Source organism: Phoenix dactylifera, chromosome 10 (assembly GCF_009389715.1).
Source record: "Phoenix dactylifera cultivar Barhee BC4 chromosome 10, palm_55x_up_171113_PBpolish2nd_filt_p, whole genome shotgun sequence".
Classification (NCBI taxonomy): domain Eukaryota; kingdom Viridiplantae; phylum Streptophyta; class Magnoliopsida; order Arecales; family Arecaceae; genus Phoenix; species Phoenix dactylifera.
In genome coordinates this window covers 9,710,912-9,734,498 of record NC_052401.1, presented here as the reverse complement: position 1 = coordinate 9,734,498, position 23,587 = coordinate 9,710,912, and the positions used below count along the sequence as shown (strand labels likewise).

The following is a 23,587-nucleotide window of genomic DNA, read 5'->3' as shown; positions in this document are numbered from 1 at the left end:
TCCCACAGCAAGGATCGTTAGCCAGTTATTCTCCCCCACTGGCGGGGTCCATATGCTCAGTTACTCTTTCCCACTGGCGGAGGCCATCCATAGCATCCGAGAGCCCGTACGTAGTACTTTTTGCAAATAGTACTCATAGGTAGAATGAAAACTCGTTAACAGTATCTCAAAAAACTAATCTTATGCATAATTCAAATGCATAAATAATACTTCATAAATTATGTAAGCGAGCAGTAAGGGCTAGAAATAGGATCCTTGAGTGGCGCTAACGGTTTTAGCGGCAAGCGGCCGGGCACCTCTCTCCTTCCGCCCGGCAGCTGGACCACTGTTCTTCCTCCCAAGCTAGAGATGGCGGCATCGCTTCCGCGGTCGGGCACTTGTCATCCGCCTGGCAGCTGGACCGCCCACCTTGATATTAGTCACATGCAAGAACACACTTGATATTAGTCACAAAGAACCACACTCTGCTACATTTTGTTTTCTTCCACACTATTGCCTCTCTATATGACTTAGGTATCAGAGGGTCCTCCGTTGGAATTCTCTGGCTAGCGGACTTATTGCAGGTTACTAGCGGAGGAGACTAGTACCCGACACCTCAACCAACCTGCTCAACTCGGTTCCAGCCGACCTCAGGGTCATTCGAGTTGTGCTCCGACCTTGGTCCGGATTTGGCGGCCACAATTTCTTTGATATTGTGCCATTACATGTTAGCAAAATCTATACATGAATGCCTCGAAGTAGTATTGTACCATAGTTGTGGGGGAATGTTGTAAAATAATTAATTAATATCTGCGCCAGATAGCTGATTAAATTCTGATACATGGCTTTGCTTGAAAAGACAATGAAGTGTTTCTCCTGTGTATAACTCCTCTTCATGAGAATTAGTTTCTCCTATATTAAATAGATTCCAACCTGAAGCTTTAAGGTCCTTGCCGAGTGACATGCTGAACGTATAAAGCTGTTCCTGGACTCAAGGGGGGCAAAGGGATTGCGGAAATAACTTGGTTCCTGTCGCTGTGCAGGTGGGCCTCATCTTGCGCTCCATGGGGTTCGACAACTCCACACGCATCTACCTCGCCGCCGGTGAACTTTTTGGTGGAGATCGCTTCATGAAGCCATTCAGGACAATGTTCCCTCACCTTCAAAACCACAGCACGGTGGGACCTGAAAAGCTCGAAGACAATGCACGAGGCCTGGCTGGCGCTGCTGTGGATTACATGGTCTGCCTCCTCTCAGACATTTTCATGCCGACGTACGACGGCCCAAGCAATTTTGCAAATAATCTCATGGGCCACCGTCTGTACTATAATTTCCGGACCATAATCCAACCTGACCGGAAAGCCTTGGCTCCAATATTCTTGGATATAGAGGAAGGGCGCGGCGCTGGCTCAGAGGAGCGGATCAGGCGAGTTATGTCCAAAACCAAATTTGGAGGCCCCCACAAGCGGGTCCCACCAGAGTCTTTCTATACGAATTCATGGCCTGAGTGCTTCTGCCAAGTGTCTCCCAAAAATCCCGCTGATGAATGCCCCCCTAACAATGTGTTGGAAGTCCTTGATGGCCAGTTGCAAGGCGATGTTTCAGAACGCGTGGAGACCTCCAACAGGACGCACGAAAGAAGAGGCTTGATCTATTAAAGGCTTCAGCTTATTCCGTTTGATAGCATCTGTAATGGTAGTTTTCTTTTGTTTACAGCCTCGAACACACATGTGAATGGATTCTCGGGTTGCACTTGGGGACTGTCTTATCTGAACATAGCAGAATGTCGGAATTAAGGCTTTTGGAGGTATTGAAGAGCCTTTAGGAAGCTAGCATTGAAACAGTGTAACATACGCTAGACTTGTGCCCCCAGTTTTTCTCCCGCCATTTGAGCCGAGCTATTTGTGTGCCTCCCATAATATTTTTGGAAAGTAATGCAGTTTTGGCACATTGAAGTTGAGGATCGTGCTTTGGAACTTCAAACTTAAGTTACATGTAAATGCTTACACCATCCTGGATAATCCTCCAATGTGGAGTCTAATGAAACTTAGACTCGGTTAACCAGCAAAGGATCAAGGCCAAACTCGATTTAATTATCCAAATACGATCAGGCTCCACAAAACGAACCCTATTGCTGTTGCACTTGAGACGTTCTCGAGTGTTATAACTTGTACCATCCTGTGTTCGGTTTCCATTTTGGTCCGCATCATTCAAGAAGCTTGTATCCATTGCAAAGACCGACTCTTGTGAGACCTTTTGATGGAAGTACTCTGAATTGCCTTTTTTCTCCTAACTCTTATTTCATTTCTAGAGGACAGGTGGTAGGCCATGAATCGGACCCGAGTCAAGCAGAAACCTGCAATGTAAGACTGTAATCTGAGTTGATCCTCCTTGACTAGGTACTTTCCAGGTAACCGTGATTTTTATGTCATTGTGCAATTTTGATTGTCCGAATGGCATTACTCAAATCACACGACAGCCCACGTAATACTTCGGACGAACCACTCAAGAAGCTCCTTTAAAGCAGAATTAATTGATCACGGATTACAGAAGATTGGAATTTCTAGCACCCAGCATGCTCCATGTATCTTATTCAACACAATTGATAGGGCATGACCTGGAAAAAGTCACAATAGAAGTATAGTCATGTGAAAATGGATATGAATATTTAGCAGTAGCACAACTGTACGTGACCTTAGCTTGTTATGTATTGTTTCCAACTGTCTACACTGGCATTATAAACATTCCAAAACCGTTTTGAGAAGTTTCAGAATCTATAATTTTTCCATCATATCTCACCGAACACCCGACGTTACCTGCCAGCAAATGTCTGCCTCCATTTTGAAGGAATGTACAACAGTAAGACTGATCAATCACACATGGACTAAGTAAATATCTTTTTCTGTTCAACAGTACTAAATGTTTCAGACCAACATAATGAATTAAAGCTGATGCAAATGCAATTTGTAGGTCCATAGCAAACCAGGTATGATCAGCAAAATCAAATTGCCCATCCTGAGAGCTTTAAGCACTAGAAATGAGAGCCAAGAAGGTGACCATCTACCTAGGGGCATCTAAAAGCCCATAACACTAAGGTGCTACTCTTTGGATGTTAATGATTATCTGAACAAGCATTTACATGGCCAGCAAATTTACACGATTCATGCATGAATACACAAAAGCCAGAATGGAAAATGGAAAGTTAGCTAGCCATTGGTCCTCGCAACTTGTTAGCAACATGTAGGAGGTGACTGATGTTCGTGGTCGGGTAATTTTGCAATAGCTTGAGATTGGCTGTAAAATCACCTGCCAAAAGCCGTCTTCGAACAAGTATCAGCATGGCACAGCATATTCGTAGTAAGGTTTCCTGCACAAAAATGTGATATTCTTAATTTTCGACCTCATTTAGAGGTCTTGTAAAAAGATCAAACATATTGATAGCAGAAATAGAGCCAAGCATCCAAAGTAGTAAACCTGCAGGCCTTCTGGATCCCCTAATAGAGTGTCCCAGATGAGAAGGCAGTCTGTGAAACTGAACTCTTGAGTCAATAGTAGCGTGATCCATCTAAATGCATAGAACTGTGGATTTACCTGCGATATGCAGACAAGAAACTATGAAAAATAGGAAATGTAGGATAATAATGACAAAATGATAATGATAGAGATCTGATAATTAAAATTAAAAGCTCACATTCTTGATTATGGTCATATAAAGCTGCAAATGTCTAAGTTATCAGTAAGCTGCACAACTAAAATTTAACTGCCATTACACAGCTCCAATATCAGTAAGCTAAAATTTCAACCACAACTCATTATTTAACAAATGCAATCTCCATCTTTCAGATACTGGGAAAGCACTTTAAACCCATCTTCCAAACAGGTTTTAATGAAGCATAAGGCTTCACAGGTTCAATTAGGATCTAGGAAAAATGTCTAAAGCAAACTCTATTCTATAGAATATAAGTTGAACGAGCCATAAACATTTGTTCTGGATCATTGTTTGTACTTTGTCCGTGAGATAAAGCTGTAAGATTTAGATCAGGACTATTTGAAATTCCTCCTCAACAGTCTCTTCTAGATAACTTTCAGTCATTTTCATCCTACACCTAAATTGTTATTCTCCAGAACTAATATTTACATTTCCTCTTCAAGATAAAACTATCTACCATCATCATGGGCCAAACAATTTTAAAGCCGAATAACACGGACTTGACATGAGATGCAAGAAATGATAAAGGAGAGAAAGAGGATAGACCAAGCAATAGGGGCCTCCTAAAGGTGTGCAACACTAAGATACACATTTGTTAGAGACCGAAGACCTGACTGACAAACTATGCATATGGCCACCATAAATAGCTATATTCTTACTGGAATACCCTCCCTACTAGAGAATCAGCTTGCTAATTACATGCAAGATTCATTCCTTGATGGTTTTATACACCCCTTATATCACAGTAGACAGATCAAGCCCCTTTCTATCAAAATCGATTAACACAATCACAACTGAAGTCTCTTTAGCAAGCAGGGAAGAGATGGCAACCAACAAAATTGACATGAGTCACAAAGATTAATAGATCCATATCAATATAACAGCTTCAGAAAGGGTCTTATAAAAAGAAGAAATCAAACACTTCTCCACATAAAAATGACATCATGTACTCAAGTCAAATCAGGAAAAAAAAATTATGTTCAAAACCAAAGCCACTCAAGTACTTCCCCATGCGGGAACCCCACCCCCAATTTCTTGATATAGTGAAGAAAGTTCCTGGTCACTGGACATATGAAATTAAGCTATGTCTTAAACTTACTAAAACTGTTGATCCTCCACACAAACTGTTGTTGATCCTCCGCACAAACTAAAAAAGCCACAATAGTGAAGCTATACCTTACAAGTTTCTCTTTAAATAAGACACAATCAGCTTTGTTGATCTTCAGCTTACTAATACTATTTAAGCTTTTCATTAAAAAAATAGTGAAATTAGTACCACAAGCAGAAAGCCAACTGACAGGACATCTTTTATTTATAATCATTTTTTGATATGTAAACTGAAGACAGTTCCTCATGCTCACAAAACTCCACCACTCCTGTTAGTAAGAACTCATCATTTCAAATAGAAAATGCAAGACACAGCTTGCACTGCTAGAATAATCATTACAGATGCTAATCAAGGAATACATACATGATTCAAAAAAAGTTTCTGTAAAACACTAAAAAGAAAAAGGTACAAGGTGGAAAATACAAACATGGAAAAATATTCAAGTCTTTTCAAAAAGTCTTACTTTTGTCGTAACCTCTAAATGACGCCAAAGCTCTTCATCATGTCTTTTTAGAAGCTGTGATAATTTGGCAATTGTAGAACGTATACCAACAACACTATTGTCAAGCTGCTTGCAAAAATTATCTCTGAACCCACTCAATAACTCAACAAAACAAAAGAATGTGTCTGCTTCTGCATAGACCTGCACATGTGACAAAATAGTAAAGCTAGTTAGCGAAACAAATGGGTAGTAAAAATAATAATGTGGAGTTGTATAAACCAAATTCTTCCAAATTCATATTTCAGTGTATAAATTTAATGTTGTGTCCCTTCAGAAATTTACAATTACATTCGTGCATATGGGGAGCGATGTATATTGCTTACAATTTCTTTAGATGGGTGAAAAATAATCCTTATGAGGGACCTTCTTGAGAGACCAACATCATCTCAGTCTCACATCTCAACTACGTATGTTTCAAAAGTCAAGGCAAACCAAGCATGGCTAAATTGGTATCACCAAAGAAATTCAGAAAGAATTATTTTTCCCAGGCAACAATTTCTTTGAATGTAAATTTAAGCCCAAAATGTTTGAAAAAAGAACTATTACAATTCATCAACAATATTCCTAAGAGTTAATTTAGCGTCCAGCTACAAAATTAGGATACAAGTTTGCATCACATTAAAGTATTTAAGTAAGACTTGAAGTTCCAGTTGGATTACCAAAAGATAGCAACTTCCGTGGTTAATAAGATAATTTGTTTGGGTATTGTTTAAATGGTTCATATGTGAATATATTAGCAATATTGACAGTTAGTCGTAAGAAAATTATAAATTACATGGTTTTTATATGTTAGTCATTCCCCTTGAGTTTCAGTGATAAATAGTAGAGCATTTTCCCCTTCTAAATCATGGTTTGGATCCTTTATGTGGATTTTTCCCATACCCGAATCAGATTTGGCAGCCTCAAGCACTTTCAATTGACCATAACTCAATCAGTATCATGTGCTCCAGATTGACACCGGATGCGCAGAACATGCCCTTTCAACATGCGTACATGAGCTACATTGTAAAACATAGGAACACATTATGATCACTGAATGAAGGATAGGTTTGGCGATATAGAAATGGATGGAGTCATCATTGCTTGATTACAAATTCTTTCTGCTGCCTTATTTCAGGGATTGTTTCTACATATTAACGTGGCTTCTTCATATTGATTAAGTCTTCCTCCATATTTGATACATGCCTTAATGTAATAGGTTTACTGTGCAACTTTTTTGAAGCAACGATTAACATAAAACAAATTAAATTCTGGTTCTCTTTTGGCTTCACCCCCTATGACCCCATCTTTTAACTTATTTCATCATGATGTTTTTCTATTGCAAAAAATAAGAAAATAATCAATCACTGCTGCATTGTCAAGGCTATGACTCTTTCAGCTGTGAATATTCCTTCATAAACACCTTCAATTTGTTAATCATAGCAAGACCATGTCCCTAATTTGATTGTCCTATCTAAGGTCCGCCATCTCGGTATTGAGCTCCGTAGCAATACTATTCTATTACAGTGCAGTACACGGTATAGTACGAGACAACGAGGCATACCAAATGTTGATACGGTACGAGACTGTGTACTAGTTTGGTATCAGTACGATATGGTACGTCTGGTATGACACAGTGCTGACCAATACAACAAATCTTGATTCTATCCATTCTGAACATAGAAGTGGGTGCAAGATCCAAATATCATAAGAACGGAACAGTAGCATCAGTATCGTACTGCTTCAACCATATCGATATGAAACTGGAACCAGCATAGGTATCGGGATGCCGAAACACATGAAATAAGGGTGTGGTGGTGTCAAAAGAGGCGACAAGACGATATTAGAGAAGGAAGCAACAATAGTGTAGTGTTGTAGGTGGTGGAGCAACAACTCTAGCATAGCAATTCGTGGTTAGGACCACTCTGCCATCGCCTCCCACCTCCAAGTTGAGCAGGGGAAGGCAACAGTTGCATGAGGACAAGGGGAGAGGGAGAGAGAGAGGAGAGATAGAGAGCGACAATAAGAGCTGAGAGGGAAAGCGAGGAGGTGAGGGTCAGTGGAGGGAGGATCCCATGAAGCCATTGGTAGAGCCAAGGAGGATTGCCTGCAGGAGGAGCTGAGATGGGAGGAGGTGTCGAGGAGGTGCAACAGAAAGAAGAGGAATTGAGTGGGAGGGAGAGAGAATATGTGGGTCTTGGGGTGTGGGAGGCGGCTAAGGTTAAGAACCCATTATCCCAACCTTCTCATCCCTTATTTGATTATTCAATGGCTCAAATGCACACCTAAAAACAATTTGCTTGAGGAAGAAAATACATGAGCCTCATCATATTCACTCAAACATTTGCCTCAGGACAGACCAGTACACAACATGTATTGTGAGCTGGTAGGAGATGGACACATATATACCGTTCCGTGGAAAATTGGTACCACCCTCGGAACTAGTTTTAAAACCTCTAGGAGATCTTAGAATGCATCTTTTGGCTCTCCTTTAGTTTCTTTTGTGGAACCTTGTCCTTCAACTTCTTTTGCCATAGAGGTTTCTAGTTTATTGATATTAGCAATAATTGCGAACTATTTTGTCATCAAGTTGAAGGATGCAATGGGTCCATAGGAAATTTTGAGTTGTTGAATATACTGAAGATAAATACATTGATCAGTCCACACCAAACAAGCATATAGGTTGTATTAGCGTGCATTCAATTATCCACATCCAAGCTGTCATATCACAACTAACAATAGCAAGCAAGTTTATTAAGATTCTTGTGCTCTCATTGATCTTCTCATTTTTTACCTTCTCTTCCAAATGCTCTTTGAAAATCTGGTCAACCAAAAGAGGAGGATCCTGTAAGATCCTTACATCTAAAGAAGTGACTTGTTTGCTCAAGCAATTGATTTAGTTGCTCAAACTCCATTGGTTCTTTATTTTTACAAGCATCTCATCACATTTCATGCCCACAAAAGATTTTTCTTCTTCCATTGACCAGGTGAAAGTCCCAAGTTTAGCTCTATACTAGAATTGATAAAAGAAACAACTTGGGAAGGTCTGATTTCGTTAGATTCTTAAGATATTTTTCCGCTTCTATCAGCTTGATGCTTCAGTTTTTTAACAGTATCTCATTGAAATGCATGTCTGCACAAGATTTTTCTGCTTCTATTGGCCATGGTTAAAGATACAAGTTTAGCTCTAGAATTCATAAAGCAAAGACTTGGGTACAAGGTACGCTGTACTAGCCCGAACTGGGTGGTACAGGGCATACCGTATCGGTCCGGTACCGGTATCCGGTACGGGTGGCATACCGAAACTTGGTACGCAAAAAAAAATTCCATACCGTACCATGCTGATGCTGTGCTAGTGTGGCACCGGTACAAATTCCAGTACCGAGACGGTGAATCTTGCTTGGGTAGGTCTAAATTGGTTATATTTAGACTTGGGCATCGGGCTGTGCCGGGCCTGCCCGCCCACCGGGCCAGAGGGCTAAACGGGCCGTGCCTGGCCCGTTTGGACCCGTTGCGGGCCGTGCCTGGCACGGCCCGTCTGGAGAGGGGGGGAGAAAAATAGCCGTTTCCAACGGCTATTTTAGGAAATTTCCAAAAATGCCCCTCCCAACAGTCCAAAAACGGCTAAATTGAGGGGTATTTTGGAAAAAAAAATTTTGGGCTTCTATAAATAGCCCTTTCCTTCCTCATTCTCACCACACCAAACCAACTATTCTCTCCTTCTCTACTACTATTATTTCTCTCTTCTAAAGTGCTCTTCTAGCAATTTAATTTTTAGTTTGCATTTAGCAAGTGTTCAAGTGCTACACAAGAGGAGGTTCCTGTTGAGAAGAGGTCACTCCTGTTGAGAGCACAAGAGGAAGCTCAGAATCTCGGCTCTGCCTCTGCCCTCCGACCCTCTACTCAATTCCTCCTTGTGGTTAGTTTTTATTTTTTGAATTCATCAATTTAGATATGTCATCTTTTGAGGAAAGTCATTTTGGCATTCCTCCTGTTTCTGAGGAAGAAGAAACTAATCCCCAACCCCATGTTCCTAGTTCCTTTAGAACTAGTGAACCGAGTGAAGATCAAACCTCTTCTCGTAAGAGGACTAGTGCTGTATGGAATGAATTTGATAGAGTTATGGTTGATGGAGTCTGGAAAGCTAAATGTAAAAAATGTGCCAAACTTTATAGTTGTAGTAGTAGTGGGGGAACAGGGCATTTAAAAAGACATCAAGAGAGTCATATGATGCATGATTCTCATGCTCAAACTCAAAGTACCCTTAATATACAAGGGGGATTACTTGTAGGTAATTTTGCATATAATCAAGAAAATCAAAGAAAAGCACTTGTAAAATGGATAGTTAAGGATGAATTACCTTTTAGTTTATGTGAATTTTTTAATTTTGAAGAATATGTTCAATTAAACCTACAACCTGCTTACAAAAGAACTAGTAGACGTACATTTAGAAGAGTAGCTATGACTAACTTTTTAGCAATGAGACAAAGTTTAATTGAAACACTTTCTACTTTAAATGTAAAAAATTCATTAACTTCTGATATTTGGTCAGCATCTGTAGGTAGTAATTGTTTTATTGCCATTACTGCTCATTATATTGATAATGATTGGCAATTAAATAAACGTATTCTTGCTTTTCGTGCTTTTGATTTTCCACATTCTGGGCAACAAATTTCAAATGTCATTTATCAAACTGCATGTTCATATAATATTAATGATAAAATTATGTCTATTACTTTTGATAATGCATCTAATAATAATTCTGCTGTTACATTATTAAAAGACTCATTGCATCCCATGTTAGATGAAAATTTATTGCATATTAGATGTGCATGTCATATCTTAAATCTTTCTGTTCAAGCTGGCATGGGCATGATTCAAGATGTGATTTCAAAAATTAGAAATGCAGTTTCTTTTATTCATGCTTCAAGATCAAGACTTCAAGAATTTAAGGAACTATGTATAAATCATGGTAAATGTTTTAAAAAATTTAAACTTGATGTAATTACTCGTTGGAACTCAACATATAGCATGATACATGATGCATACCCATATAAAAACTTATTAAGTGCATATATTAATGATCGTGGATTAGGCTTTATATTGACTGAAACTGATTGGAATAAAGAAAAAATTTTGGAAGATTTTTTGCTTAGTTTTTATAATGCTACCAATGTTCTTTCTGGTATTTATTATCCAACTTCATGTTCATTTTTACAGCAAGCATATATAATTAGTCAAAAATTTGTAGAACATAGATATGATGATGTTTTAATGCCTATTATTGACCAAATGGAATCTAAATGGAATGAGTATTGGGACAAGATATGTCCTATGCATAACTTAGCTGCTGTATTTGATCCAAGAGTTAAATTGAATGGCGTGCTAATTTTACTTGATGCATACTGTGAAAATATGATTAAAGATCCTGAACCTGCTAAAAATGAGGTAAAACAACTTCTTTATGATATTTATGCTATATATGATGAAAAAATTCGTGGATCTAGATTTTCCGTACAAAGCTCTATTTCTTCTTCTAGTAGTTCTCGTTCGTCATCTATTTTTTCATTCACTGCACAGAGAAAACACACACATGCTTCAAGTTTATCTTCATCTTCTTCATCTTTAAGTAGTGAACTAGAATTTTATTTACGAAATGATCTTCATTCTGCATATGATGAAAATCAAATAGAGAATCTAGATGTATTATCTTGGTGGAAGAGTGTTAAAAATCAATATCCTGTTATGTCTGCAATTGCACGCGATATTTTAGCTGTGCCGATGTCCACGGTAGCATCGGAATCCGCTTTTAGTGCAGGTCGGCGTGTTCTTGACGAAAAGAGAAGTAGGATGACGGACGAAACGGTTGAGATGCTTCTCTGCTTCAAAGATTGGTTGGATGCTGAGGCAAGACTTCAAGATAAAGGTGGACATAATACAACATCCTCTGATGATGATGATACAAACACTACTGAAGAGTGAATACTGATTCACTGAATCACTGATGATTAGTAAGATTTCTTAATTTTTTATAATTGTACATTTTTATTTTTTTAATTGTTAAAGTGAGTCATCTCTATTTTTTCTCCTTTCTTATTGTATTCTGGAGGTCAGACCAAGGTCCAAACCTCCCTTCATGTACCATTTTGATTTAAATTAATAAACTGGTAGGGGTCTATGCCAAACCCCCCACCATTAAGGTGGCTTTATATTAATAAATCCTTAGTTTTCAATATTTATTAATTTATTAAAAAAATTTATGAAGCATTAATTTTTATGGAGACGGGCCGTGCCTGGCCCGGCCCAGGCCCGGACCGGGCCAGGCCCGCGGGCCAGCCCGGCCCAGGCCCTTATGGGCCGTGCCGGGCTGGCCCGCGGGCCGTGCCGTGCTTGGCCCGCGGGCCAAGAGCGGGCCGTGCCGGCCCAGGCCCGAAGCGGGCCGTGCCGGGCTCGGCCCGCGGGCCAGAAACCTGTGACCCAGCATAGCCCCCTTGAATGGGCCGTGCCAGACACGGCCCGGTACTGTAGCTAGCGGGCCGTGCCAGGCACAGCCCGCTTCGTGTCGGGCCGTGGGTGGCCCGGCCCAGTGCCCAAGTATAGTTATATTCTTAAGATACAAAGTATCACATATAATTTCGGGTTTAGGCTCAAAAGAAACTAGTTTAGGTTAAAGATTGAAGACAAGGATAAGACTAGTAATATAGAATAAAGTCAATATACTTTCAGCTTGCTGGTTTGAAACAATAGAAAGAATATTAACCTTAAATCATATAGATAAAGGAGAAGTGCAGTTCTATGATTGATGAGAACAAATGAAGAAAAAAATCTATAAAATTACAGCAACAACTGGGAGCAATATGTCATCAATAGTCTTAAAAAAAGCCTAGCCAGCAATATGGCATCATGAAATAGATACGAAAGTATCTGAAAATTGTTATCTAACAAGAAAAGAAAAGAAAAGTACAATGGAAGACATCCACATGTAACTCCCTAGTGTAGCCACTTACATGTTTAGACTCTTTTCCACTTCCCTCATATTCTTGAACTTAAAAGAAACCCATATAGTAGGACCAATTGAAGTAAGCAAATAAATAGTTCATCCACTAAATGGGACCAGGGGCGGCCCAATACGTTTAGAGGCCTAAGGCGAATTCAGTGAGTGAGGCCTTTTTTTTTTAAATAATAAAAATATATTTAATAAGTACAAAATACTTAAAAAAAATGATATGGAAATAGATAGCTATCAAGTACACTATTTCAACAAAGATGCATGAATCTAACAAAAATAGACAAAAAAAGAAAAGTACAATGGAAGACATCCACATGTAACTCCCTAGTGTAGCCACTTAAGAAAAGAAAAGAAAAGTACAATGGAAGACATCCATATGTAACTCCCTAGTGTAGCCACTTACATGTTTAGACTCTTTTCCACTTCCCTCATATTCTTGAACTTAAAGAAACCCATATAGTAGGACCAACTGAAGTAAGCAAATAAATAGTTCATCCACTAAATGGGACCAGGGGCGGCCCAATACGTTTAGAGGCCTAAGACGAATTCAGTGAGTGAGGCCTTTTTTTATTAAATAATAAAAATATATTTAATAAGTACAAAATACTTAAAAAAAATGATATGGAAATAGATAGCTATCAAGTACACTATTTCAACAAAGATGCATGAATCTAACAAAAATAGACAAAAAACTTCTACAGTTTAATATAATTCTTAAATGGAAGCACGAAAAAGTAATTACTCTAAAAGAAGGGCCATGAAACTGATTAAATAACTGAGATAATGCTTGGCAATACTGTTTACCATATCAAGCAAGAGCCGAATAGGAAAAGGTTATCCCATGGCATTTCATGGTCAAGGTAAAGGAAAGAATTTGTCCAGAAAGGGACCTCTCTATAAGAGAAAGTAGGGGCATTATAGGAAATTCACTCCATCTAATTAATAAAAGTCCCATCCTACCATCTCTCCCGTTCGAGTACCCAAGCAGCAACTGCAACATCACAGCACAGCAGCCATTCAACCGCCCCCTCTCCCTCCTTTTCTCTCTCTACCACCCAAGAGGGGAGAAGAAACAGAGAGGAGAAAATTAAAAAGAAGACTCGTAGGCCTGGAAACTCTCCACCTCCCTTCCATCAAGGGGGAAGACTCGTAGCCAGCTCCTGTTCCTGTTTTATATGGGGCCTTTGCTTCCTTTTGGTCTATGGTTAGACACAGAAAACAGGGCAGGGAACCTCCCCCCCTCTCAATCTCTCTCTCTCTCTCAATCTCAATCTCTTTATCTCCTCTCCTCTCTTTTTTTTATCGCAAGTCAGTGCCTTTTTGCCTTCTCCTTCCTTCTGTGGTTATCTTCTCTTTGCCTCCCGGAGCCCTTCCTTTGGGCCGAGGCGGTCGCCGGCTCGGGCCGGCCCTGAATGGGACCCCCATTTAGAAAAATATTACCCTATAACTTAGAAGGCATAAAAATGTACCCATCCTAGAGTAGCACAAAATATCAACCTAAAATAACAAAATAACATATATATTCAATACAACTAAACTATCCTAACGCCTTGCTTCTATTGCTAGTCATATTCATGCCCAATGGGAGTCTTAATACATAACTAAGATCCACCTAAAGCTTCTATCTTGTAGCTTACTCAGACTATAGAAGTCTCATCTGCCTATTCTGTACGATCTCTGTTTCCTTTCTTCATTCCAAATAACTTAATCTTCCTTCTTTTTACTTGATATACACAAGCAGCCCTCAACAGAAGGAAGGTAAAATCCAGCAAATTTTGAAGTAGAAAGGAGTGGGATGCTTTCTAGATTAATTACAGAAGTTTAAACAGTCAGTTCTGTAGGCTTCAACTTCAGCAGAAACTATTAAATCCTCAAAGTTTCTTTCTTAAAAAGTAATGTGGTGTGAAAAACAAAATAAACCTCATGCAATTTAATAATGTTACATGCATATTAAAATATCAGAAACAAGCACCAAACCACAGTAAAGAAAACCCTCTTAAAATTCATCTATCATGATCAAGGTTTGCAATCCCGGTATTGAACCCCATGTACCATGCGGATAAAATGTTGGTATGCCCAGTATAGGGGTCAGTTCAGCATACTGGAACTCAGTATGCCCTCCATACCAAGTCTAGATTCGGTATTGGTGCGATACCATACGCTCAGTACGAGGTGGTATGTAAACACAATTTCTAGAAAAAACAAAAGAAGTAAAGGCACTTTAAACAAATTGGTACCAATATTAGATTCCTTACAGCATTATTCTCATCTGGATCATTCCTGAGTACATAGAAGAGTGGTGCTAGAACTTCATTCATCCCTTGCACATATCTTATACCAGGATTTAGTTTCGCAAAGACAGTAAGTATGCGCCTCAAAGCCTCCTGAAAACATGACAAAGAATACAATCAGCCCAGTGCAGCTGATATATCAAAAATGGAATGCACATGATACAAAGAGAGAAAAAGCTCACCTGATTTGACTTTGCAAAGGAAGAGTCCCCAGAGAAAAACAGCATGTCTGGATGTGTACGCTTTACATCCCGATCAATCTGTTCTATGATCTCTGTGTCCTGAGCAGATAAACATTGTTAATCGATTTGGCAATGTGTCAGCACTTGAATGAAAAGACACCTAGATAACTGTAAACAACATACAACTTTTAGAAAGATCCCTGTTCCGTGTCTAATGCCCCAATATTTAGTACTATATGTGACTTCAAGCTAGAAATAGCCCTGATGATAGACTTCAGATGGAGGCATCCATCCAGTTTTTTTTATCAAAGATTTTGGTAAATGTGATGATGTGATGATATATATATACATATATATATATATATATATATATATATATACACATTATATATATATATTTAGTATTTTTTTCTCAGATCCGTTTAGTGTTCTACTGTTCTGTTATAGACTTTCTTACTAAAGCCACCCCTTTTCACATTCCCAAACCTTGTTACAATATCCAATTCACTCCCTTGATTTTCAGTCCATGATTCTTACTAAACAGAAAACTGATGGGTCTACAGCATGATGTGCAATGGTACTTACTAGCAAAGTCACCATGCTAAACATGTTGGTGCTGCATAGACAAATTGGATTGCTGTTTTCATGATAATAATTCTTTGACTTGCTTGAAACTAGAAAACTGGTTTTTCAGAAAATGCTGTCAGGTAAAAGTTAGGAGGCATGAGATCTTTAAGTTAGATGACAGCATATACTTTATTTCCTAGTAGAGCCTGATTATCTGTTCAGAAAGCTGAGAACAAAATGAGGAAAAGAAATGTGTATTATGAAGTTAATGCGACACATGGAAAAATTGAATTAGATTACACAAAAACATGTCACAAATCACAATACTCTGTTAACGCATGAAAAGAACAATTTGTTTTACTTGTTTGGTTTATAACGTAATGGTATTCTAATAAAATGGAGCACAGTTATATACAGATCACAAGTTACATTCAATCTCAAAGCAGTACCTGGAAGTATTGATTCCAAATGCTGGTCTTCCCAAGGCTCAGAGGATGTTCCCCATCAGTAATTTCTGACCTCTGGAGCAAGCCACTTCCTTTGCAATTAAACTCTTCAGTTTTGGAACCAGCTGATTCCTCCAATCTTCGTGTGATTTCTGACTGACTAGCAACGAAAGCTTTCAGAGGCCATTGAATGGAATGGTAAAAAACAAGCACATAAACAACCATATTAAATGTATATATGTTACATGTTCTTCTATAGTTGGATATCCTTCACTTACTGTGTAAATACATGCACATTGGCTTGAATGCCATATTTTACATTAATGATTACCATTCAAAATGCTAGATGAAAAATAACCACTGGTAATGAAAACACTCTAGAGAACTTACAGGATTTAACAGAAGCTCATCTTTGAAAGCATTGTATTGAGAACGTTTCTTATCCAATTCATGTGCCCATAGTGTCCGATCATGGGGCAAATACCCCAAGAGGAGCTGCTCGCTACCAAAAAAAATTAAATTAATTTTCAATGAGGAGAAAAGTTCAAAAACAAAGGCATATGGATTTTATCTTTACTCAGGACTCCCAAAATTGCCATGTCACTACAGCAGCACTTTAAAGGTAAATTAGTGCTACTATTTTGCTTATGTTTTCTTTTTATGTCTAATGTTTAAGTCAGAATCTCATAACTAAAAAAGGTGGTGCAGTATGGGAGCAGCCAAGGGACCCCAAAATGCTTAAGTAGCAGATAGGTGCATAGGCAAATGCTCAGATGGCTTGTATTACAAATGAATAAAAAGTAACTTAAATTTTATATGTATAGAAAACGACTGTAAATTTATTAATAACATAGGGGCAAAAGAATAAACAAATGACATTAAAGAAACACTTGTACCAATATTTAAAACCCGCTTATCGTATGTAACTAGTAAACTAACAAATTTCTCCTACAAATCATACAATAATAAGACCATTCAAAAAAATTCTAACAAATTCAAGTATGTCGATCTGATAAGCAACTCTAGAGATGATGAAAGGTTGGAAATATAGTAAAAGATAATGATGCTTGAAAGTTCTAAGTGCAATGGTTTCACACCAATAAAGAAGATGATATTTGGTGTTGTAATCCACCCATGTGATGCCTAATATAGTAATACTCCAATCTGCCTCAACCAAACATCCAAGCCGTTCTAAAGATAATGCATATTATGACTGACTGAGATCTAAACATGCTGTTTGGGCACATGTTAAGTGGCAAGTAGATATACAAGGGTCACATTGGTGGCTGGGCGCTAAGCAAGTGGATAGAAGGGCCTGTCTGGATGCAATCAAATCCCATGGTTTTCTATGGGATTAAAGCATTTCGATGGAAATCCTAACCCTTATGGGAATACAATCCTTCAAGGTTGCTATTTGGATAAGATTATAAGAGGTTCAAAAAAATCAGGAAAAGAAAGAGATTCTATAGGGAAAGAAAATCCACTTGTTTTGGGTTTTTTTCTAACCCATGCGTTGTGAGTGAAGTCCAACACTCGGTCCCTGCACCCCATCTCCCCACCAAAAAAAAAAAAAACCCACCCACCACAAAGGTTGGAATCAAGATGAGTTGAAGAAGGATGGCAAAGAAGAAACAAGATTATAAAAGGAAGATGAAGAAGATATGCCTGGGTTATTAACATGCAGATGGATCTGCCATGACGCTTTTATTAGGTTTGTTTTCTTTTGGGGTGTTTATTTCTCTTATATTTGGGAATTGGGACACTACAATCATGTTTTACAGTATGGGTTCGGTAATTAGAAGAGGTGCTTGAGTTTTGTTAAAATGAAAATAATTTTTTTCTCATCTTCATTGCTTTCCTTCTGCAACAAAGAAGATTGGATGCTATTCTCTTGTTTGGCAGCCTTGACACACTAGATTGCAACAATGTTGTTATACATGGATTCAGATATTCAATATTATAAACTTTCATTAGGTGTATTCCTTAACCATTTAAAAAAGAAATTCTTATGTATTTTGCTACAATCAGCCAAACAGCAGTACAAAAAAAAAAAAAAAAACAAGGTTAGGTTTTTTCTTTTTCTCCTATAGCATCATTTTCTTCTTACATTTTTTCAATCCTTGGGTAATTTTGGCCCAAATATCTAAACAAGCCCTAAATGTTATGTTAAAGCCAAAACATAAGATCCCAAATTTAACTATAAATCTTGATTTCATAACAAATATGGAGTTAAATATGAAACTGACTTAAAGAGGCATCAAAATCTCAACATGTACTTAACAGGTGCCCTCATGCATAAAGATATAGTAACAACACTTTCATACAATTAAAATAAGAAGTATTCATGATCTTTTGATTGGCCAAATGATTTTCCAGTAATTGTACCAATCAAGAATTATACAAAGATTCATGATTTCATGATTAACTCACGAATCATTCAAGACTCAAGGTTGCTTGAGGATTACAATTAACAAGGCACGTGCCGCTTTTGGTTGCCGTGGTGTTTTTATTCTTTGATAATCTTGCCACCCCCATGCTTGTTTTCAAGTGAATAAGTAGACCAACATAGCTGTTGGGGGGAAAAATGGACCACCCACAAATTAAAGCACCCAAATCAGAAGGCTGCCGAGCTCAGAAGACCGAGCTCATGCAAGCCGAGCCGAGCTCAGAAGGCCGAGCCGAGCTCATGCAAGCCGAGCTCAAAAGGCTGCCGAGCTCATCCAGGCTGCCGAGCTCAGAAGACCGAGCTCATGCAAGCCGAGCCCAGAAGGCTGCCAAGCACAGAAGGTTGCCGAGCTCATCCAGGCTGCCGAGCTCAGAAGACCGAGCTCATGCAGGCCGAGCCGAGCTCAGAAGGCCGAGCCGAGCTCATGCAAGCCGAGCTCAGAAGGCTGCTAAGCCCAGAAGGCTGTCAAGCACAGAAGGCTGCCGAGCTCAGAAGACTGCCGAGCTTATCCAGGCTGCCGAGCTCAGAAGACCGAGCTCATGCAGGCTGAGCCGAGCTCAGAAGGCCGAGCCGAGCTCAGAAGGCTGCCAAGCTCAGAAGGCCGAGCTGACCTCAGAAGGCCGACCTCGTCGTCCACATGCTGCGGCCATGCCCTGCAGCAGCCTCACGTCACCATGCTTTACTTGCCGGCCACGCCACGACTATCAACCAGGGACCATACCCTGCTACGGCCGTCAACGTCTCACCATTCCGAAGAATGTACTGCACTGCGCGCCACAAGCAAGCTCTGGCTACACGCCATCTCCTCCCATGATGGAAACGGGCCATCCACGGCAACTCATTACTTCCACGCCCACGTCGAATCGTGACGGTAACCCATTAATTCGTCCAGTCACATTACAGGTAACCCTGACACTCTCCCTATAAAAGGGGAGCTTCTCCCTCTAAAAAGGGAAGGGCGTCGGACTTCTAAATACAGTCCATCTCCTTCTCCAAAATTAAGCCCCCCTTTGACTTAAGCATCGGAGGGTCGGCGCCGGAAACCCCGGCCACCGGCATTTTGCAGGTCTCCCGGAGGACGCCGCCCGCCGACGGACCGCCACCTGCCATTCTCGCGCCGGAGCTCTTCCTCTTCAGCCGACGGCCGCCTCCGGGTCCAATTTCCAGCAACAGTTGGCGCTAGAGGAAGGGCCCGAGTTGCAGCCATGAAACTAAGGAGCATAGGAGTCTTTAATGCCTCTCGGCATCATGCTCCAAGCCTCGAACGCTCAGTCCAGAATTCACCACCAAGATCTCCGGTAGATCAAGTTCCACAAGTCCAACCCGAGCACTTCGACGCGCTAGTGCAGCAAGTCCAAGCGCTAACCATTGCAGTCCAAAGTCTGCAACAAGTGGAGGCCCCTCCTGTGCCGCCTCCACGGGTTCATGTTAAGCAGAGGAAGAAACTTTTTCCCGAGCTATCTCGAATCAGGCATGGCTCCCGCTGCAACGACGTATGTGGGGGCAACCAGTAAGAAGTAGTAGCCCAAGTCTCACGTCAACGAGTTGGAGGGAAAGAGAAATAAAAGCTGAGGTCTGGAGAAGGAGAGTTATGGAGCTTTAAAATGGGATTGTAAGCCTCTGTGACAAAGAGTACAGCCCCATTAAATCCCATTGTCCTTCCAAGTCTTCTGTCTTCTGGCAGCAAGTAAGAAACCAGCATATACTCCCTCCTCACCGGTGTAAGTCCTCAGGAGGGCGCCCGCGACGTTGCTCTCCTTCAAAGCGTCGCCATCACCGAAGCCCCCGCCGAGCTCATACAGGCCGAGCTGAGCTCAGAAGGCCAAGCTCATGTAGGCCGAGCCGAGCTCAGAAGGCCGAGCTCGTCATCCACATGCTGCAGCCACGACCTGCAGCAGTCTCATCCAGGCCGAGCTCATGCAGGCCGAGACCAAAAGGCCGAGCACAGAATGCCGAGCTCAGAAGGCCGCCGAGCTCTGGAGGCTGCCGAGCTCCGAAGCCCGAGCTCAGAAGCCTGAGCGCAGAATGCCTCCCCCAAAAAATCGAGCTCAGAAGGCCAATGCTGAGCCAAGTCCTGAGGGACTTTGGAGCTCGGAAGCCATCAAAATGCCTCCAAAAGGTACGAGACGTCACTTCGGCTTTAAATAATTTCAATATTCAATATATTCCCAGGTCGGAGAAGGCAAAAGCTGACCTGCAAAAATCTACATCTCCAACGTCGCCCCGATCTGAGTGGGGGCGCACGGTCGCCAACGGACAAGGTCCGTCGTCTCCGGATATCTACATCTCCAACGTCGCCCCGATCTGAGTGGGAGCGCACGGTCGCCAACGGACAAGGTCCGTCGTCTCCGGATATCTACATCTCCCTGCTGAGTCGACCACAAGCTAAAGAAGGCCACTGAGTCGACCTGAAGCACTTAGCTCCAACTGCATGAGAGGTACACCCTACTTGGCACGTACATCTCCATAGACATTTGGCTATATTATAGGATGATCGACGACTGGACTACTTCCTTCGCTCGAGCCAAAAAGCAGCTCGAACTTGGAAGTCGGGGGATAGTGTTGGAAAAAAAATGGACCACCCACAAATTAAAGCACCCAAATCAGAAGGCTGCCGAGCTTATTCAGGCTACCGAGCTCAGAAGACCGAGCTCATGCAGGCCGAGCCGAGCTCAGAAGGCCGAGCCGAGCTCATGCAAGCCGAGCTCAGAAGGCTGTCGAGCACAGAAGGCTGCCGAGCTCAGAAGGCTGCCGAGCTCATGCAGGCCGAGCCGAGCTCATGCAAGCCGAGCCCAGAAGGCTGCTGAGCACAGAAGGCTGCTGAGCTCAGAAAGCTGCCGAGCTCATCCAGGCTGCCGAGCTCAAAAGACCGAGCTCAGAAGGCCGAGCCTAGCTCAGAAGGCTGCCGAGCTCAGAAGGCTGCCGAGCTCATCCAGGCTGCCGAGCTCAGCAGACCGAGCTCATGCAGGCCGAGCCGAGCTCAGAGGGCCGAGCCGAGCTCAGAAGGCTGCCAAGCTCAGAAGGCCGAGCTGACCTCAGAAGGCCGACCTCGTCGTCCACATGCTGCGGCCATGCCCTGCAGCAGCCTCACCTCACCATGCTTTACTTGCCGGCCACGCCACGCCACGACATATCAACCAGGGACCATACCCTGCTACGACTGTCAACGTCTCACCATTCCCAAGAATGTACTGCACTGCGCGCCACAAGCAAGCTCTGGCTACACGCCATCTCCTCCCATGATGGAAACGGGCCATCCACGGCAACTCATTACTTCCACGCCCACGTCGAATCGTGACGGTAACCCATTAATTCGTCCAGTCACATCACAGGTAACCCTGGCACTCCCCCTATAAAAGGGGAGCTTCTCCCTCTAAAAAGGGAAGGGCGTCGGACTTCTAGATACAGTCCATCTCCTTCTCCAAAATTAAGCCCCCCTCTTACTTAAGCATCGGAGGGCCGGTGCCGGAAACCCCGGCCACCGGCATTTTGCAGGTCTTCCGGAGGACGCCGCCCGCCGACGGACCGCCACTTGCCATTCTCGCGCCGGAGCTCCTCCTCCTCAGCCGACGGCCGCCCCCAGATCCAATTTCCAGCAACAATAGCAATAGTTTTATATCACTTATTCTTCATATATTTTTTTTTAACTTATCATTTAAATTATTTCCAAACTTTTGTCATGTAAACTGGCCGCCACCCCCAACTAAATGATTGATCTTTGCTATTGGCCTAACTAACACCAATCTTTTGACCATGCACGGTAACACCTATTTCCTTTTGCAGTACCTGCATGGTAAATTGGCAATGCATTCGTTTAAGAAGTACACAGTGCTACAGATTCTTATGATTTTTAATTACCATTCCATATCTATCAAGCCTCATCCCTATCATCTACATCAGCCTCATGAAGGAATTCGGAATTAGGAAAAAAATAAGTATAAACAAAGCTGAATTTTCATAATTCAAAACATCCTTGAGAATCAAATTACATTATTTAAAAATTAGCAGCATAACACAGCAGATTCTAGTTGTCAAAATGAATGAGAATATTGACCAAATGCTTGAATTGAATAGACTACAAGGGTGGGAACCCTTAACATTCATGCTTTCAAGCATAATTAACTCAGAGCGACCCTAAGATACAATCAAAACCAAATAGAAGGAAAAGAAAAACAAAGGGAAACGGGAATGGATTAAAGACCTTCCATACTGTTGGACGGATTCCAGCGCCATCAGGAATACCCTGGCACGTCAATCTTCTCAATTCCCCAAGATTTATTACCTTCTTCGACAACTAATCAACACAAACAAATCACCAAGCACAATCCAAACAAGATAAAACCAAATTCGGAGCAATAAAAGCATAGAAACCCTAACCGTGAGCTTGAACTCCGTCAGAAGCTGGGACTGGAGGGAGTCCTCCTCCGGCGGAACCCTCGACAGGCTCGGTTCCTCTCTGGTCGCTTCGGGGAGCGGCGGCGGCGGCGGAGGAGGAGGAGAAGGATCGGAGGGCGGCGGCGGAGGTCGAGGTGGCGGATCGGGGGAGGGGGTTTTGGTGGCGTATCGGGCGTCGGAGGGATGGGAGGACCAGAGCGGGCTATTGAGCCAATCAGGGACACCCTTCTTCCCCACCATTCCCGTTTCCCCACCTCGTTTCCCCGGTTCCCTCTCCTCCTCAGCACTCGTGCCGGAACGTATCGGACATTTGGAGTCTCTCTCTCGTTTGCTTACGTTTCCAGGCGGCGACGCGTTGGTAATGGCGGTTGTCGAAGGAGTGGAAGAGAGATCTAGAAGCCGGCTGGGGGACGTTTTCGTAAATTTAAACTGTGCCAGGGCCTTTGTGTGCAACGAAGGAGAGCAGAGAGAGGAGGGGAAGGGTGGTTCTATATACACCCCCCCTATTGCTCAGGACACCCCCCAAAAATTAAAAAAAAATTAAATACTCTCTACACCCCCCCATTTGCTAAGGACACCCCTAAAAAATTAAAAATTCCTAAATTACCCCCCACCCTCCCCACCCCCCCCACCCCCTCACCTAAATTGTTCTCTACACCCCCCAAACCCCCCCCACCCCGCTCTTCCCCTCCAAAACACCTCGCCAACGCCCAAAACCCCCCCGTTCCCCCTTCTCCCTCTCGTCGCCGGCATTCTCCCGATCTCCGACCACCTCGCCGGCTTCTCCCGGAACCACCTCGCCGGCTTCTTCCGAAATTTTTTTTTTTCACGGTTCGTGCTCCGTTCGGCACTGGATCGCCGAACAAAAGGCTTCTGTTCGGCTGAACAGTGCCGGACAGAAGCCTTCTGTTCGGCACTGTGCAGCCGAACAGATCTGTTCGGTTGAGGGTTGCCGAACAGAAGGCTTCTGTTCG

The 23,587-nt window shown here is 41.9% G+C and overlaps 2 protein-coding genes across 6 annotated transcripts in view; one reads left to right on the top strand and one right to left on the bottom strand.

Moving 5' to 3' along the window:
* Positions 1 to 1,939, top strand: part of LOC103721476 (O-fucosyltransferase 1-like) — a 37,116-nt gene extending 35,177 nt beyond the window's left edge. For all 3 annotated transcript variants that reach the window (XM_039130994.1, XM_039130995.1, XM_039130993.1), the window contains exon 9: positions 1,023 to 1,939. In XM_039130994.1, coding sequence (XP_038986922.1) covers positions 1,023 to 1,637 — 615 coding nt within the window. In that variant the 3' untranslated portion in view covers positions 1,638 to 1,939. The remainder of the gene's footprint in view (positions 1 to 1,022) is intronic.
* A 906-nt stretch (positions 1,940 to 2,845) lies between these two features.
* Positions 2,846 to 23,056, bottom strand: LOC103720328 (TBC1 domain family member 13). Of its 3 annotated transcripts, none has more exons than XM_008809973.4 (9): positions 22,596 to 23,056; positions 22,420 to 22,512; positions 16,163 to 16,267; positions 15,776 to 15,928; positions 14,760 to 14,858; positions 14,542 to 14,670; positions 5,260 to 5,439; positions 3,454 to 3,570; positions 2,846 to 3,366 (listed from the first exon to the last, which is right to left on the bottom strand). In XM_008809973.4, exons 1-9 carry the CDS (start codon positions 22,851 to 22,853, stop codon positions 3,313 to 3,315), a joined length of 1,188 nt encoding a protein of 395 aa, XP_008808195.1. In that variant the 5' UTR covers positions 22,854 to 23,056; the 3' UTR covers positions 2,846 to 3,312. The 3 variants fall into 3 exon arrangements, with proteins under 3 accessions (XP_008808195.1, XP_008808194.1, XP_008808196.1); XM_008809972.4 differs by having other exon boundaries at positions 2,851 to 3,346; positions 22,596 to 23,052; XM_008809974.4 differs by having other exon boundaries at positions 2,851 to 3,346; positions 16,163 to 16,274; positions 22,596 to 23,050.
* Positions 23,057 to 23,587: the final 531 nt, after the last annotated feature.